The sequence below is a fragment of the Parasteatoda tepidariorum genome, chromosome 5 (genome assembly GCF_982258835.1).
Source record: "Parasteatoda tepidariorum strain Cologne lab strain chromosome 5, Ptep-v5.0, whole genome shotgun sequence".
Lineage (NCBI taxonomy): Eukaryota > Metazoa > Arthropoda > Arachnida > Araneae > Theridiidae > Parasteatoda > Parasteatoda tepidariorum.
Window position 1 is genome coordinate 40,565,125 of NC_141759.1, and position 17,171 is coordinate 40,582,295.

Here is a 17,171-nt window from a genome sequence, read left to right on the forward strand (position 1 = left end):
TTAAACCAATATCTCAAGTCAAATTTTTAAATAATGGTAGTTTGAAATGACATTTTTATTTTAAGAGATTCAGTATAAAAAAAATAAACGTCAGAATTGTAAAATTGTCTAATTTTCAGTTCTATACTCTATAGAAGAAAAAAAATAGATAAAATTCCTTAAAATTTATACTTTTTTGATTTTTTTTCTTATTTGAAATTAAAACATTTACAGAATTCCAATCTAAACACACAGTTTTTTAGTATAGCATAGTTAATTGTTTTGTTTGAACAACTGAAATCTCGTGCAGTGCAGAACTAAAACACTAAGTTTCGTTTTCCTTCTCCTGACTAAACACATATGAATAAAAAAAAATTATATTTTACGTATATACCTCATTTAATATGTTTCCTATATATTCCTTAGTCATTGTCAGCTTTTTTAGGTAAAAAGATGAATAGTTTTGAAATATCATCTCTGGAATGCAAGCAACATTAACAAACTTTCGATATTGTGATAACTATACAATTCAAATTTTGAATCAAAAAGCTAATATTTACCAACAAAACCGTAAAATTTGACATTAATATATAGTTAGTTCTAAAAAAAAAACTTTTTTCAAAATAAAAATATACTATAAAAGGTTAAAATGAAATGCGTGATTGGTTGGTTTGCTGAGAAAAAATTATTTACAGATTTCTTTGAATGGGAGTTCAAAAGCTTTCAGAAAAAGAGTGCATTATAAAATCTATTATTATTAAATTATAACCAACTAATTTTTAGAGAATTTAATAAAGTTAAAAATACAACAACATTTTGTCAAAATAGAAAAAAATTACCACTCTCAATTGCGAACAAACTTGAATCATTGTGTGAACATGGACAGAATTTAAAAACCGAATCCTAACCCTGTCTTCCATAATCTTTGCCTTTCCTAAATTGCACAGTCCCATAGTCTGCATAGAGATCAAAGACATTTGCTTAGCAACCATGGGAGAATTTTATGTTGTATTCTAGTTTAACAGGGTAATAATGGAGCAAATTTTGATGAAAGCAAATTAAGTTGATGATATTTTAATTGTTTGGAGATACATTTCCGTCTAAAAAATGTGGGTATAATGGATGAAACAATATAAGAAAATTATTAGCAAATAATTTAAATTCGTGAAATTAAAAAAATATATAGGAAAAAATTTCCAGCTTTTCTTTAAAATTTCCAGGTTTTTATCTATATTTCCCTGATTTTTCCAGGTTTTTTCCAGTATAAAAAAAATTCCCTGATAATTCCAGGTTTTCCAGGTGGGTGGCCACCCTGTTAAATCTCTATGATCAAAATGTTAATTCATAATAAATAGATACAACAAAATAGTTAAAGGTTTCTAAAAAATAGCATCAGTTACAAAGAAAATAAAAGTAAAAATTAAAAAAAACATAAAATTTTTAATTAGAACCCATGTCGATTCTATTATTTCATGATTTTAGAAAATTATTTGAATATCTTTATTGAATATATCATATATATGCAATATTATAATATTATATGCAAATTATCTGTTCATCATATGAAGTTAAATAAAATTGAAAAAAAATCAATAAATTAGAATTAATTAACATTGCACAATCATTTTCAAAACTGAAATGCCTAAGCAGACACAAATATTATTATCTGTTGCCTCCATATTATCAGATACAGAAAAACTTGCTTTTATGCATTCAAATAAATAAATAATTATTATTTGGCACCAAAACTGTTGATTGCAGCCAACATATGATAGCTCAAATTTACCAAAAGCAACCAATTCTCCCAATGAATTGGCACTTCAGTACATAGCTTAATTTGTTTTAAAATTTGCAACTTTAATATAAATAAACACATGATTTTAGATAGATTTCAAAATACTGATTCTGTGGCTCTGTATGCCATATAGGTTAGTTTTATTTGTGCTTACACAACATAATGAACAAAAGTAAATAAATTGCTAAGTTAATATTGCAACAATGCTTAGTCCTTATGTAAAAAATCTGTTTTTTTCACAAGTTTCCCCTCAAGCCGACTTGCTAAAAGTTTGGAATGACTTTCAGTATTAGAGGATGAAGAGAGAGACTTTTCCTTTAATAATTAAAGATGAATGTAAGAATATTATAACTTACTGCTTGAATATCTGGCCAATTCTTCCTCAGGATACCTGTTAAATATTCATTACTAATTAATTTAAAGAAAATATTACATCACAGTAGTCTCATTATTGTAAACTATCAAAAACATCATCACATTAATTGATCAAGCTTTAAACAATGTTCATTTTACTTAATAAAAATATCAAATTTTCCACAAAAACTCAAAATTCATTTTTAAAAAATAATAACAACAATAGTCACATAGAAAATACAGTAGTCTCATTATTGTAAACTATCAAAAACATCATCACATTAATTGATCAAGCTTTAAGCAATGTTCATTTTAGTTAATAAAAATATCATAAATTCTTCTACAAAAACTCAAAATTTATTTTTTTAAAAATAATAATAATGACAATAGATTAATTGCATATTTGCAACTAATGAAGAAGACAGCTAAAATCAGATGGTTGCGTACAAACAGAACATTAACGTTAGAGTTATTAGGCTTGGTTTATTATCTTGCTGTATCAATTTTGAGTTTGATTTTCAATTGAGTACATGCAAGCAATGTCATGCACAGGGTGTTGAGCTTGATTAGCTGTTAAATTGTGGCATAAACAAATACCATGATTCAACAGCCAATCAGGTTAGACACCCACACATGACGTCACCTTCAGTTACCCAATTATATACGAGTTAAACACTAGTATAGTTTTCATTTTACAATAAAAGGTAACACATAGTTATAAACCAGACTGTCTTTCAATTAAATATTGAGTAATTCAAACTAGCGTCAGTCATTTGAAAATGTCTTAAAAGCAACAAAAAATAACAAATTTTTAATTTTTTTCAAATTTTTAATTCACGTTCCAAGAAGAAATCTAAAAATCTCTCAGGTTTTCAAAGTAATAGTTCTTTAAAAGTACTCATAAGTAAAACAAATAAATAAATGAAATGAAGCGAGGAAAAAAAAAAGGACTAAACCTTCACTTCAATAGATATGAATAATATAATATATTTTTCTGCATTTTTTTTTTATTCATAGCAAGTACAGTGCATGCATCAATTTTCTCTAGAAAGCCTCATTTCCTTCGTCATACTAATGCAAATGAATTAGGCTCATATAAATCATAAATCTGATATAAATTATCAATCATAATCGTTTATAAATAAATAGAGTACACGCAGAGGTGTATTAAGAGGATTCAATCCCTAAATCTTTGCTAGAAATATTACAATATAGAATTATAGAACTACACAATATTTTTAAGATTCATCACTTTAAAAATATTGTGTACCTTATCAACAATTCCAGTAGCAAAAATAATTATATTGGTTGAAAAAAAAATTATTATTATTCTAAATTAAAAATAGTTTGGAGCTAACAGTTTAGGTTAATTATTTTTTTGTTAAACATAATTAGATCAGGTATGTTTATGTAATGGTAAAAAAAAAAGAAGAAAATAAACTACATTAAGTTTTTAAAAGAAATTTTTAGTTTTAAACAGAAACTTAACATTTTAAGTAATCAGTACATCTTAATGTCTCCCCTGCTCTATATATCGATTCTTTTAGTAAAAATGTTCCTTTTTGGAGAATAAATTTTTTTTTTGTAATAATTAGAAAACACAAGAATTATAAATGTAAAAATTCCCTATCTTGAGGAAATTTTATGCTTTTGATAAAAGTAAAGAGCTTTTTAAAAGTTCAGGAGATAACACAAAAAATTGGGAATATCTCCTTTAAAATAAATAAATAAAACATCATATGAATTACAAAACAAGAGAAAGCAGTTTCAATAATTAAATATTTAAAAAAAAAACATACCTAGGGGGATATACTTTCCAATATTTCCTTCCCTCTACTTGAACAATAAATGCATCAATATCATCATAATGAGGTGGAAAACCCTGAGCTTTTGGAGGAGTTAAATATCTGAAACAAATATTTTTTTTAATATAAATAAAATACATACGCAATTCAACATCTAATTTCAATGAAGCTTTTAACTTCCTAAGTAAATCTTTTTCAATTAGTTTTAAAAATTTTTTTTTTAAAATGTAACATATTTTTAAAATTTTAATATTTTGAATTGAAAATTTTGTTCTGAAAAACTAGTTTAAACTATAGATTATAATTAATTTTTAATCAAAAAATCATTCATTTAGGTAATAGTTAATTTTAATACACAATTAATCATCTCCCCTTTCCCAATATGCTGCTAAAAAAAGGACTCAAAATTTAAATTTTCTTTTTTGAAAAAATTTGAGTTATTTATAATTCTTTTATTTAAAAGAAAATAAAGTCAAATAGTTGTTTTGGAAATTTAAAATCAAAATACTTTGATAGATTATTTGTGTCAGTTAAATGCGTAGACAAATCTTTCAACAAAAAATAAGCACCTATTAAGGACTTGAAAAATATTTTTAAGCACTGTACACAACAAAATGCAAAATAATTTTCAGAGACTTTACATGATCATGATATAATAACTAGTCTCTGAGAAAGAACTTTTTTTCTTGTTTATATTAGCTACCATAAAAATATCGAGAGGTTTTTCGGTTCGATATCAGAGGGCGGAAAATAAATCCTGAATTTGAGAATATTTAGCAATATGCAGCATATGAGAGTGCTAAAATTTCACCAAACTCAGCTCAGATGCACATGCGGACTCGCAAGTAGTTCATAAAACATATAAAATGATAGCTGCTTTCATACACTACGGATCAAAATGGATTGTGGTTGAATGAATTGTGAAAACGTTCAAGCACTTTTTAAAAACACCCCATGAAAAAGCACCTTTAAGGGCTTTTAAAAAACGAAAATAAGGACCTTTAAGCACTTTTTAAAAATGCTACGCGCCATGAAAAAAATATATATATAATTTGTAATTGAATTAAGACTAACATATTTTAGTAACTAAGAATCTTTTGATTTTGGGTTTTAAACTGAAAATAATTATGATAAACAATTGAAAATAGAACTTGCAATTGTAAAATTATAATTTCTGTCATTTATTCAACTGTAAAACTAATTTTAGATGTACAAATACAAGTAAAAACAGAATTCCAAGCGTTTTCATCAATCGATTACATCATTTTTATGAAATTTTGTAGATAAACATAAAATTAACAATTTGAATCGCTTTAAAATAGTATTATAAAGGAAAACTTCATTAACAATATATAACTGACTTTTATTTTTGAAAAATAAAGAAAAAAAGAACATAAAAAAATTAAAAACTTACATATTGCAACCAACAGTACTTGAGAAATATTCCTGCAGAAGAGAACACATATTCCAAAGATTTTTGTTATAAGCTTGAGGGTTGCGAACTCTCAGCGAAAAACCATCCTGCGAAAACACAGATTACAATTAACTTAATTGGAATATAGTTTTTTTAAAAACAATATCAGAAAAGAAGCTAATAATTCCTAATTTTTCAGGGTAAATAATACTGATCAAAATCTCAATAAAAAAGGCAAAAACATATCATCAATAAACAGTGTTTAATAAGTTATATTAAAACCCAGTTGATTAAAAAAATAAAAAATATGTTATTCAAAATTGCAAAAAAATAGAAAAGCATTAGAAACAACAAAAAAAAAAATAACCAAAAGAAAGCATTAAAAAAATAGGCAATTAGATGCAACAAATTCCTTATTAACCAACAATATTTTTGTTTAAAAGGAGGTGAACAGTATCAAATTTAATGCTGTATAAAAACAATATACAGCATGGTTTTTAAGCTTTTAATTACAGAATTAATGTATCATATCAGAAAACAAAAGAATGTTAATAAGAAAGTCTAAATTTAATATTAATATAGAAAAAAACTATCAATTTAAATATAAAAGATTTAGCAAAATTGACAATTTTAGAACAATAAGTGAATTATTCCAAAATGAGCTACTTTGAAAAATCTGAATTGCTGGTACCACTATCATTGTTAATCCATATATTAGGGGTACGAGAAGGTAATGTTGTTTCGGGGCAATAAATATTCGTTAGTCTTAAAAACTTATTCATTTTTTTCGATCCATTGTTGCGAACGAGGTTGAATACATTATTGATTAAAAATAAAATCTTGAAAACAAATATCAAATGCACCAAAACGACATTTCTTTCCAGTCGCCCTAATATTTAAACTTAATTTTGATTAGTTTTTATATATTTTGAACAAAGCACAATAGAAAATTTTTGGCCATGTCATTATTTTTCCACAAACATAAAAGAAAAAATAACAAAAATTTGAGAAAAAAAGTGATAAAAAAAAACTTGGAAAAATAGAAAGGTTTATAAAAAATAAGAACCAAGTTATGGATTAGAGGACAAATTGTTATGCCGAAAAAGCATTTTGATCAATGAATGAACTAATTTTAACAGAGATGCCAACTCGCTCCGGACAGCAAATAAATATTTTCGAGTGGTAGTTTATTAATTACGATTCTTGGTTTAATAAATTTAATTTATTAGGCTTTTATCCACCACTATTTCTAAATAATTCGAAAGGTCATATAATTCGCCATTTAGTTATAGTTAAGTCATGCTAAACTTTCCAAAAAATAAGCAAAATGATTCAAATTATTTGCAAATTTCAGTTAGTAGTTATTTACCGTTTTTTAAATTATTTTGGCGTGTCCGGAGCAGTTGGCATCTCTGTTTTAAGTATGTAAAGTACTTCGAAAATAATATGTTGGTCTAAAAATGTGTTCGTTTTTGGTTGACAAATGTGAATATTTATAGTTATATAATAAAACTCATTATATAAAATATATTAAAAAATTTTAGACTGTCTTAATTTATACAATTGTATTTACAGTTCGAAATTGGAACTGTTTGCAATTGACCATATATCGATTGACTAGATCTACTACATACATTACAATGAAGGGACAACTTTCAAATAAATATTTTCGTAACATGAAATAGCACTTACGAAAATATATATATTCTTCAATATCAAAAGTTTAGAAAATATATAATCTAAAAGCTGCATTAAAAAAATTAAAAAAACATAGATGAAACTTAAACAAATAGATTTAAAGATTTGTAGTGGAATCTTATGTAAATGCTGTTTAATTTTGATATCATGGTCTGTAATAATGGAGTATTAAATATTTTTTTAAGAATAAAATTACCTTATAATCCTCCCACACATTAGAGTAATATGCTCTACCATTAGCTGAAATAGGAAGCCTCATTCCTTTGATATATTTTACCACATCAATATGCACCTTATACTCAAGATTATGCTAAAACAAAAATGTTTCTTATTTTAATGTAAATAATAAAAGAACAAATGCAGGAAAACAATATATATACATACAGACACATATCAGTAATGCAAGCGGCAAAATATGGTTCTGAAGCAACAAAAAAAAAGCAAATTTAGAGCAGCGAAACAAAGATTCGGAGCATATTTAAATAAGAAGTTGTTATAGGTTACTAGTTTGGCTTTCATAAACAAAACTTCAAGTTAACTAAAATTATTTTATATTTTATTTCATAATAAACTGATACATAATATGTAATAATGAAGAAGCCTCTAATTTTGCACACTATACTTGTTTCTTTAACGTGCCTATTTCTCTTGGAACTGTAAGTACTATTTTAAAAATGAACAAATGAATTCTAAAATTTAAGAACAGATTTAAAAAAAATAAAATGAAAAAGCAAAAAGAATTTTTAATTTTGTTTATTAATAACATAACTTATTTTTTTTAGGTCCCTGCATTAACAGATTAAGTTTCGTTTTGGTTCAATGCTGTTAAATACCCTGCTCCTCGACTTAGTCTCAGATAAGAGGATCTGTGTGCTTCCTATAATAGACATGTCTTTATTATTTAACCCATCTTTAATATTTGTTTCAGTGGTGGCTAAGAGATCCTGTGAGCCTTCAATTTTTTTTTTTTTTTGTAAGTCAATTTCAACAGCTTTCAATCTTCTTTAATCGGTTTCAATGTTTTCACTTTTTTTTTTCAAGCTCTAATCGAGAAGAATAATTTTTAAATTTCGCATGAGCCACTTTTATCACACCTCTGTCAACTTTAAAGTTATTTAATTAAACCTCCTATTTCGTTGATATGCGACACAATTTGTCTCAAACCATTTGACTATCGAGTTTAAACAATAATTTGAATTTAAATTTGAAATATATTTTCAAGTAGCTTTTTGCTTACACTAAAACCTCTTTCAACTTCAGCATTTCCGTGTGGTATGCATAAAAGAGCTTAAAATAGCTTTGTTAAAAGATAATATTTGGTATTTCCTAAATTATCTTTCCTCATAAAACAGTTTTCACAATACATGTCAATCAGTGCATATTCATTTGAGTCAGAAGAATAATCTTTTGGTTCACAACGTAACCTCATCCATTCATAGAGTAACAAAGATGCCTCTTCAGGTCTTACATTCATGCAAGTGTTTGTTTGAGAGAAAATACTTTTTTAGTGGTTGGCAGCACTAATAACGAAAACACACAGCAATAAAGAAATATGGAATGTAAGATAAAAACATAGAGCATCTGTGCACACAATCCAAAAGTATCTGCAAACTCATAATATTTTTGATAATAGAATAATTTTATTAAATATAGTAAATCAGTCAACTATTTAGTATTTTTATTTATTCTTGACAATATATATATACATACACGTTAATATTAATAGTTATACATTCATATAAAGTAATTATCATATTAAGAAATATTAGTAATTTCACTCCAAACAAAATTACATTAAAAGATTTCCTACTGTCACTGCAATAATCTATTTTCGTAGTAAAGCAATAGTCGAGATGAGTTGGGGAAAAAAAAAAAAACAGCTGGTTGTAGGCTCGACTGCAAACGATGGGATTGCTAAGCTTCGGACTATAGCGGCAGTTATATTGTTTCTCTTTCGGATCAGCATGCATACAGCTAAACACTGACTTTCCTCTATCTTGCATAAATCATGATTATGCCATTTGCTTCATATCCCCCACAGCAAATTTTTTTCTTTGCTTACGGAAACTTTTTTTAATATTACAATCATAGCTGCCAACACTGATAGGAAAAAATCCAGTAGATTTTACGAAATATAAAATTTCATGATAATTGTTGCATGATGTATGTACTAAATATTTTAAACATAGGGAATTTTTATAGTCATCAAAATAGAAAAAATGCAATATTTTCCACTTCTGATTGACATAAAACATACTTGAAATGTTATGTATTATGTTTACTCAGAATTTTGAATAGTTTTAGGCACTTAATTCATCAAAGATAGTTAAAATATTTTTTTAATTAAATTAAAAAGAAAGTTCTGAATAAAAATAGGCTAAACATTTTTGAAGAAAAAAAAAGTTTCGAACTATTTTTTATAAATAAGGTTTGCATCATTATGAATTATTAATACTTATTTAAATATTCAAGCAAGCAAGCAATAATCTGTACAAAAATTCTATTTCAATAAGGATTTTTTTAGGAAATTTTCTCAATATTAGAGAATTTTCTAAAATGTATAAAAACCAGGAGAATTTTAATGAAACCAGTAGACCAGGAGAAACTGGCTTAATCCAGTAGTCTACTGGAAAATCCAGTAGAGTTGGCAGCTATGTACAATAAATATTAAAAAAGGATCAGCAAAATTGGAGAATCACGACCAATGTATCCACGTACGACATGTGCCTATATCATCTAATTAGGACGGTGAGCATTCGCTGCAGATCATTTCTGTTAAAGCCAATTTTCTTTAATTTGTCGAACTTTGATATCTCGTCTTTAAAGCAGCGTGCAAACATCAAATTCAATGCCTTACTTCAGAAATAACTTTCTCAGATGCTCAAAACGATAAAGAGGGCATACGGAAATAATGCCATGATAAAAACAACCTGCCTCTCTATGAGTAGCATACCCGTTGAGATAGCATACGCGTTTTGGTAAATATCGCACAAACAAAATGAGCTATATAACTAGTAATTTTGCATTTTCTCACTAAGAAAAAAATTAGTTTTCATTAAAATAAGCAAAAGTGCATGTAAAAAAAACTTGGATATAATATTCAAAAATTAAATATATTATCAAACTTGTTTACATAAAAACCATGTGATCAATAAAATAATATCTTCTTAAAGACATGTAAAAAGATTCTAAAAAAAAAAACTTACTTCTTTTAACATTGTATTTAGGTCATTCCCACTAAATAAGCTTTTATAATAATTACGATTTTCTCTTGCCACTGTGAAAGGCATCTTCTCATACAAGTTACTAAAAATGAACAGAGAAATAAATTATTTTGCTTCGTAATAATAATAACAAATAAATTACGACCTCTATTCTTTTTCAGTTAGTAAACAAACCACAATAGTCAAAAACATTATTTGCAGACAATTATTCAATTAAAAAAACCAGTAATACAAATTATACAATTTCTTTTGCCTGAATGAATAAGAACAGAATTATTTCAGTAGTAGTAAATGTCATAAATATGTAAGGGATGTAGGAAAGACAAGCAAAATGGTCCTTTAAGTTTTCATCACATTTAAGTGCTGCCAACTTACAGTTCGACTTTGATTCACATAAAAGCATAGACACTTTTAATGAATACAATTTGGAACTTAACTACTGTCTGTGTCTTAAGTGACTAGTATATAGTTTATTTTAACCAAGATGCTCATTAAAAAAAAAAAAAATTTTTTTTCAAACAAGAAATCCAAGGTAATTAAGTGTCTTTACTATAACTATTGGTCTATGTTTTAATATTGCAAAGTAGAATGGATTGAAACAGTTGTTGAACTTCCATTATAAAAAGAATTCGTATATTAAAGTGGAATATATTTTCTGCTGCCTTGATGAACAAAAAGTGTGACAATTAGAGTAAAACTGCTAATATTTAATAAATTATAATTCTGTGATAGCTCTTAAAAGTTATAATTTTTTAACAACAAAAAAAGTCTGCATTGAGTAAATGAATTAAATCTTTTTCAAGAGGCATCCAATCTAAGAATTTTCTCCTGGGAAACCACACAACACTGGATTATAGTTGATAACTTTTTCATACTATTGCTATAAGATTTAAGATACTTAAACTTTTTTAGTCTGTTGTACTGCAAATGTATTGTTTTTACAATAATCTCCAAAACTTAAGCTGTCCATTTTGCCCACCCTTACACTAAAGTGTCAATTTATACACAAAAAAATGCAAAAAGGAATGAGATCAACGATAGAAATGCCAGATTAGAAAACATACTCACTGGAAAAAATCTACAGGTAAAGTAGGACCAATCAAGTAACGAAAAGCTTGGTCAGCTGCAATATTTCCACAAGGTACCGTTTTGTTAAGACTAATTAATGAATCAATAGAATCAACATGTGGATGAAGACCATTGGCTGATGAATGAGATTGATTTGATTTGAAATGATGCTGAGAGCTAAATGATGGAAATCTACTACTACCAGGAGCGCTAAAACTTCTTGAACTACTTCCCACAGACAAATTAGCTACAAAAGTATAAAATAATTTTAAAATCAAAAACTTATTCAGTATCATTATGTTTCATGAACATAAGATAAATGCAATATACTAATTTCTTGTGTACAATGCACAAGAAAAAAAAACCAGTATTCTGGTTTATTCCCATAAAAAAAGAAAAAACAATACTCTATTCAATTTTAAAAAATAAGAATTATAGAATATTTAGAAACAGAAATTATTACCTCTACTTAATGTCTTTTTCTTCCTGGGAGGTTTAACATCATTTTGTTCACTTTCGTCAGTTTCTTTTGTATTTTCCAGAGTGATTTTCCTTTTCTTAGAGTTTATCACATTTTGAGCTGAAACAATTAAAAAATATATATACTAAACAAAAATCTGACACAAATATTAATATAATACATTCACAATGTTCAAAAGTAATATCAAAACAAATACAGTTTCAATTGTAACGAGTTTCCTGATTTATTGGTCAAATCACCTTGACACTTCAATATTATATGATTTATTGGTCAAATCACCTTGACACTTCAATATTATATGATTTATTGCTCAAATCACCTTGACACTTCAATATTATAAAGGAGTTTGACTTGATATGAAATAATGCAGCTCTATTCATTTTAAGGAATGATGAAGAATTTCTTTGTTGTTATTTGATTCCTAAATGAGTCAATATACGCTTAAAAAAGATGATAAAAGTAAAACCTTAATTACGACCCTTTGTGAGCATTTGGTGAAAGAATTTCAACAATACCCTTTCAACGGATTAATGTAAATAAATAATCGGATATATAGGAGAGTTTTAATCGCATTTAGGCAATCAATTACCAATCAATAACAATCAGTTAAAATGAAATGGAGAATTAATGATCCAAATGATTTAAGACAGCAGTTGACAAAAACTGTTCTACAGAATCATAGAAGTCAATAAGTTGCAATGGTAGGATTACAGAGATTCCAAAAGGCTGGATTTTTTTTACACCATTGACATAGTAGAACAGGGTTTAACCAACAAACTCGGGGTATGTCAGAAAAGTAAAATTTCTAGATAATCAGGGAACCTTCTTAAGTCAGCATTTCAATGTATAAATATTGACATATGTGTAAAATTGCAAAAAGTTAAGTAGTTGCGATGATAGAGCTTTTAAACATTTTGTTTTATTTTTCCATAATAAATCTCGATATTAGTATATCAAAACGAATGAAACATTTATGCGTTTTATTTCTTGTTTAAATTTTAATTTTTAGTTGCCATATTTTAGATGCTATACCAATGATGAAAAGCTTATTGGATCTTTTTTAACATGCGTCTAAAAAGTGTTGTATGATTGGGATTCTACCTCAATTATATTTATATCTAAACCTCAATCCATAATTTAATTAAAATTCTGATTGTTCAAATAAACTCATTACATTTATTTAAAGTGCCAATGAGAAAAATAGCAAAACTATTTTTTTTTCAATAATATTACATTGAATAAGTTATGAAAAGAATATGAATTCATAAGAAATTCAATATTTCAATTCATAATAAAGTAACTAAATTCAAGAATGAAGAATGGCAGCCATGTGAGTAAGCTTTTTTTTAAAAATTTAAATTTTCAAAAAATTAAATTTTTCTTTTTTTATATATTTTGGAAAAATTCTAAAAATTCTGGAGATTTGTATACTTTTTGGGATTCTAAGTGATTTCTCCAATAAAGTTGGCAGTTACAAAAATCTTAAACATTTAGATCAATGCAAACTTTTCGATATAACATTTTGAAACATACTACTTTCTTCCTTTATTTCATTCTTAAAGTGAACCTCACTTATTCCATCTTCACTTTTCACCTTTTCGTTATAAGAATTATCAGAACTGCTTGCATTTTCCTGTTCATCTATTCAGAGACAAAATAAACAGCAATTATTGAGAAAGAAAAGATAAAACTTTAGATTCATAAAACTGGAATGCAAGTTGGATGAAACAACTCTAAAAAAAAACTTAAATCTTTCTAAATGATTTCCCTTGTTTGTTTTAAATTAGCAGCTAAACTTAGGCTTTCAAATATTATTATATAAATTCTTATTTCAAGTGAAATGGATGAATATTTATAGCCGATATTTCATATATTTATATGAGTTTTTTTTATTCTGAGAAGCACCAGAAGAATTTTTCAAATTTTTTGGTTTAAAACTATGATAAGGGGACCACTTTGAAACTTGACTTGATTAAACAAAATGGCATAACTAGAGAAGGTGGCTACAACATTTTTAATAATTATAACTTATTTATTCACTATTTTATGTCAATAGAATTTATGTTTGTCATCATTAATTTTGTGTTATCACAAAGGAAAAAATGAAAACTATGCAATTAAGTCACTAAAATACTGGAAATATATAAGCCTTTAAATATTTATATTTGAATCAATTTTGGGAAAATTTTTCTGTAAAATTTCAAGAATTTTCAGCAGAACAAACTTTTTTTCCACAAAATGTTATATGTAGCTATAAAAATTAAACAACATGAAATAAATTAGGAGGTACTTTTTGGCTTTTGGTCAATAAAAAAAATACTAAGCAATTTTAAACTGTATAATTACAAAGGACCTATTGATCTCATTTTTTTAAACACATTCTTAGACATCACTTTTCAACATAATATAAAAATTAATATAGTTTTTAGACGTAAAAAATACATGATTTTTAGCCAAAATATTTCAAGATTGTTTTTATGGTGAAATAACAAAGCCTCCAAACTTTATTTTTTCATATGATTGATTAATCAACTTCTAAATTTTAAAAAAAAATCAAAATTCTCTCTCTTTTTATTTTGTTTACGGTTATGAAAAAACGAGAAGTAGTGGTTTTAAGCCAAGATATTAATGCTACAATATATTTATAAAGAAAACTTTTTGCTTCTTTTTAATTGTTTACTTAATTAGAAAAATTTAGTACATTTATTGTACATATAATATTTTAGAATTCTTTTGATTACTTGATTGAAAATAATAAGATTGGCTTATTCTTGTTTTTATAGAATTTAGATTAAACGCTTTTCATTTTTCTTGTGATTTTTGATAATATTATGATAGGTAACTGAACAAATATATGATGAACTAATTTTTAACAGGTAATTAATAAACAGGTGCTGAACTAATTTTTTATATTATTATAATAGGTTATCATTTGATGGCACAATACCTAAAAAAACATAGATTGGAAATAAAGTTATGCAGATTTTCCACTAACATTGAAACTTGCATGCTACTTTATATTTGTGAGTTTTAACTTTGGTATTGATAATCATTATAATTTAAATATATTTTTAACAATGTAGAATGTACTAAAAAGAGATTAATTTTTATAGAACTATATGTTTCAAAATAAGCAAAAAAATTATGGCATAACAAAATTATACATTCAATCAGAGTTAATACAAACATACCATTTGTCTCTTCTAATTTTGTTGAAGACTGAATACTAGTTTCAGGAAAACTGTAAAAAGCATTTTCACTATCATCTTCTTCTCCTTCAATTTCATCTGTACTAGCTAGCTCCTCATCATCTTCATTACAAACAAGCTGTTCTTCAATATCACCCTCTTCACCAGATGACTCTATATCTTCCTCATCCTCAATCTCAGATTCATCACCATCAGATTCACCAACTTCTGATTCACCAACTTCTGATTCACCAACTTCAGATTCACCAACTTCAGATTCACCAACTTCAGATTCACCAACTTCAGATTCATCACCTTCAGATTCATCACCAGATACTTCAACACCATTACTTTCATGTTCAACATCTTCAAGACCTTCATCAATAGGATGGTCAGTTTCTTCTCCTTCAGAACTTAAATCAGCTTCTGAGCTATGATCTTCAATGATTTCTGTGGTGCTCTTAAAACTAACCGAAGTTTTTCGCTTTCTTGTTCTTGGGCTATTTTTTTTCTGAAGATCAGACTTTACTTTTACTGAACTCGTCGTAGGTTTCCTAGGTCTACCACGTCCTTTTTTGCCAATAGCCTGTTTCGCTGCCTGAAAAATAAGGTAGAGCAAAGAAGATCAATAGAAAAAACAGCTTAAATCAATTTTTAAGAAATGCAATATTCTAATATTAGTATCTGTTTCATCAAACTGCTATCATTTAAATATTACTGTCCTGCTCTAGTACTTGCAATAAATTACTTAAAAAACAAATAAATATAAAAAACAGAAAAAGTTTGATACAATGAGGTTGCTAGATTGTGAGAAGACCGCGATTACACTAATTTTTCAAGTTACTGTTAAAAAAACTAATAAAGATGCAAAAGTTTTTTTGTATATTTCTTCTGCTACTTAAATGAAGAATGTTTACAGAAATGGATAAAAATTATTATTATTTTTTTTTTAATTTACAAGTATTTATTATTCATAAGTACAAAAAAGTAAAAATATATACATCATTTCACCTTATTTCCTAACTAGAATAATAAACTCTTATTTTTATAAAACAAACATGTCGAGACGATCACAGGCCAAAGTACATTCAGGAATAAATAAATAAATAAAATAAAATTTCTACTATTTTTTGGTAAAACTGTTGAACACTTGTTCACTATAACGACTGTTGCATTTTAGTTAATTTTTTAGTTTTACTTTTAATACAACTATTTTAACATTAAATATGTGTATTGCTTATAATGACAACTTTAATTTCTATAGTGAATTGTCATTGTTAGGGTCTCTTACAGTACATAAAAGTCGCATGCCTCTGGGAGATAATGAATTAAACTGCTTCAATTAGTCCTTTAATTTTTTTTTTTCAAAGTTGCAACTATCTGATTTTTTAAAACTTGTTTTATTTAGGTGCAGAAACTGATATGGAAATCTTCCCATTGTATCACAATAGACATAATTGAATATAGAATCATCTTAGATAAAGTAGCAGAATGAAAGTATAAAAAAATAGCATAAGAAATATAAATATAAAAAAATACCAAAGACTTCACTTTTGTTGGGGAAGTTGAATTTTTTTTTGGTCGCCCACGTCCTTTCTCAGCAGTTTCCTTTGATGCTGACTAAAATGATAAATAAAAAAAGATAAGATAGAGTATAAAAAAAATATCAATTAAAAACAAAATTGTAATCATTCTATGCTGCTGTCTTCTTTTTACTGTGTTAATAAAAAAAAATAAAAAAAAAAATAAAAAAAAAATAAATAAATAAAAAAAAATAGTTCTTTTCAAATCACTGAATGGGGCTCTGCAAACAGGCTATTTTCTGGTTGAGATAACAAGAAAAAAAAATTCTTTCAGAAATCTCTAATTTTTTGTAGTAAGATATGGGAGAAAGAAAACATACCAGTCATATTTAAGATTTTAACAGAATGCAAAACCATCTTTAAAACCATTAGAATCAATCTATCACGAAAGTGTCATAATAATGAGGCGATGAGAAAATAACATTTTTGAAGTTTATACCAACAAATAAAATTAAAATAACAATATATACTCTTAAACTATCCTAAACGAGGGATTTAGAACAGTTATTCATAGATTTTCAGAAAATAAATTAACTACATAAATTACAAAAAAAAAAAACCCCTTTAAGAAAAAAAGCATTA

At 26.3% G+C, this 17,171-nt stretch overlaps 1 protein-coding gene across 3 annotated transcripts in view; it reads right to left on the reverse strand.

Annotated features, from left to right (window-relative positions):
* The window catches only part of NO66 (Bifunctional lysine-specific demethylase and histidyl-hydroxylase NO66), a 47,510-nt gene that overhangs the window by 17,420 nt on the left and 12,919 nt on the right, over positions 1-17,171 (reverse strand). Inside the window, exons 2-12 of one of the 3 annotated variants that reach the window (XM_087163765.1) lie at positions 16,546-16,626; positions 15,322-15,604; positions 15,010-15,291; positions 13,352-13,459; positions 11,801-11,917; positions 11,338-11,584; positions 10,252-10,351; positions 7,242-7,355; positions 5,348-5,454; positions 3,928-4,035; positions 2,131-2,165 (exon numbers count right to left, since the gene is read on the reverse strand). In XM_087163765.1, the coding sequence (XP_087019891.1) occupies positions 2,131-2,165; positions 3,928-4,035; positions 5,348-5,454; positions 7,242-7,355; positions 10,252-10,351; positions 11,338-11,584; positions 11,801-11,917; positions 13,352-13,459; positions 15,010-15,291; positions 15,322-15,604; positions 16,546-16,626 (1,582 nt within the window). Of the gene's footprint in view, positions 1-2,130; positions 2,166-3,927; positions 4,036-5,347; positions 5,455-7,241; positions 7,356-10,251; positions 10,352-11,337; positions 11,585-11,800; positions 11,918-13,351; positions 13,460-15,009; positions 15,605-16,545; positions 16,627-17,171 lie in introns of all 3 variants that reach the window. The other 2 variants (XM_043050392.3, XM_043050391.3) reach the window with 2 other exon arrangements.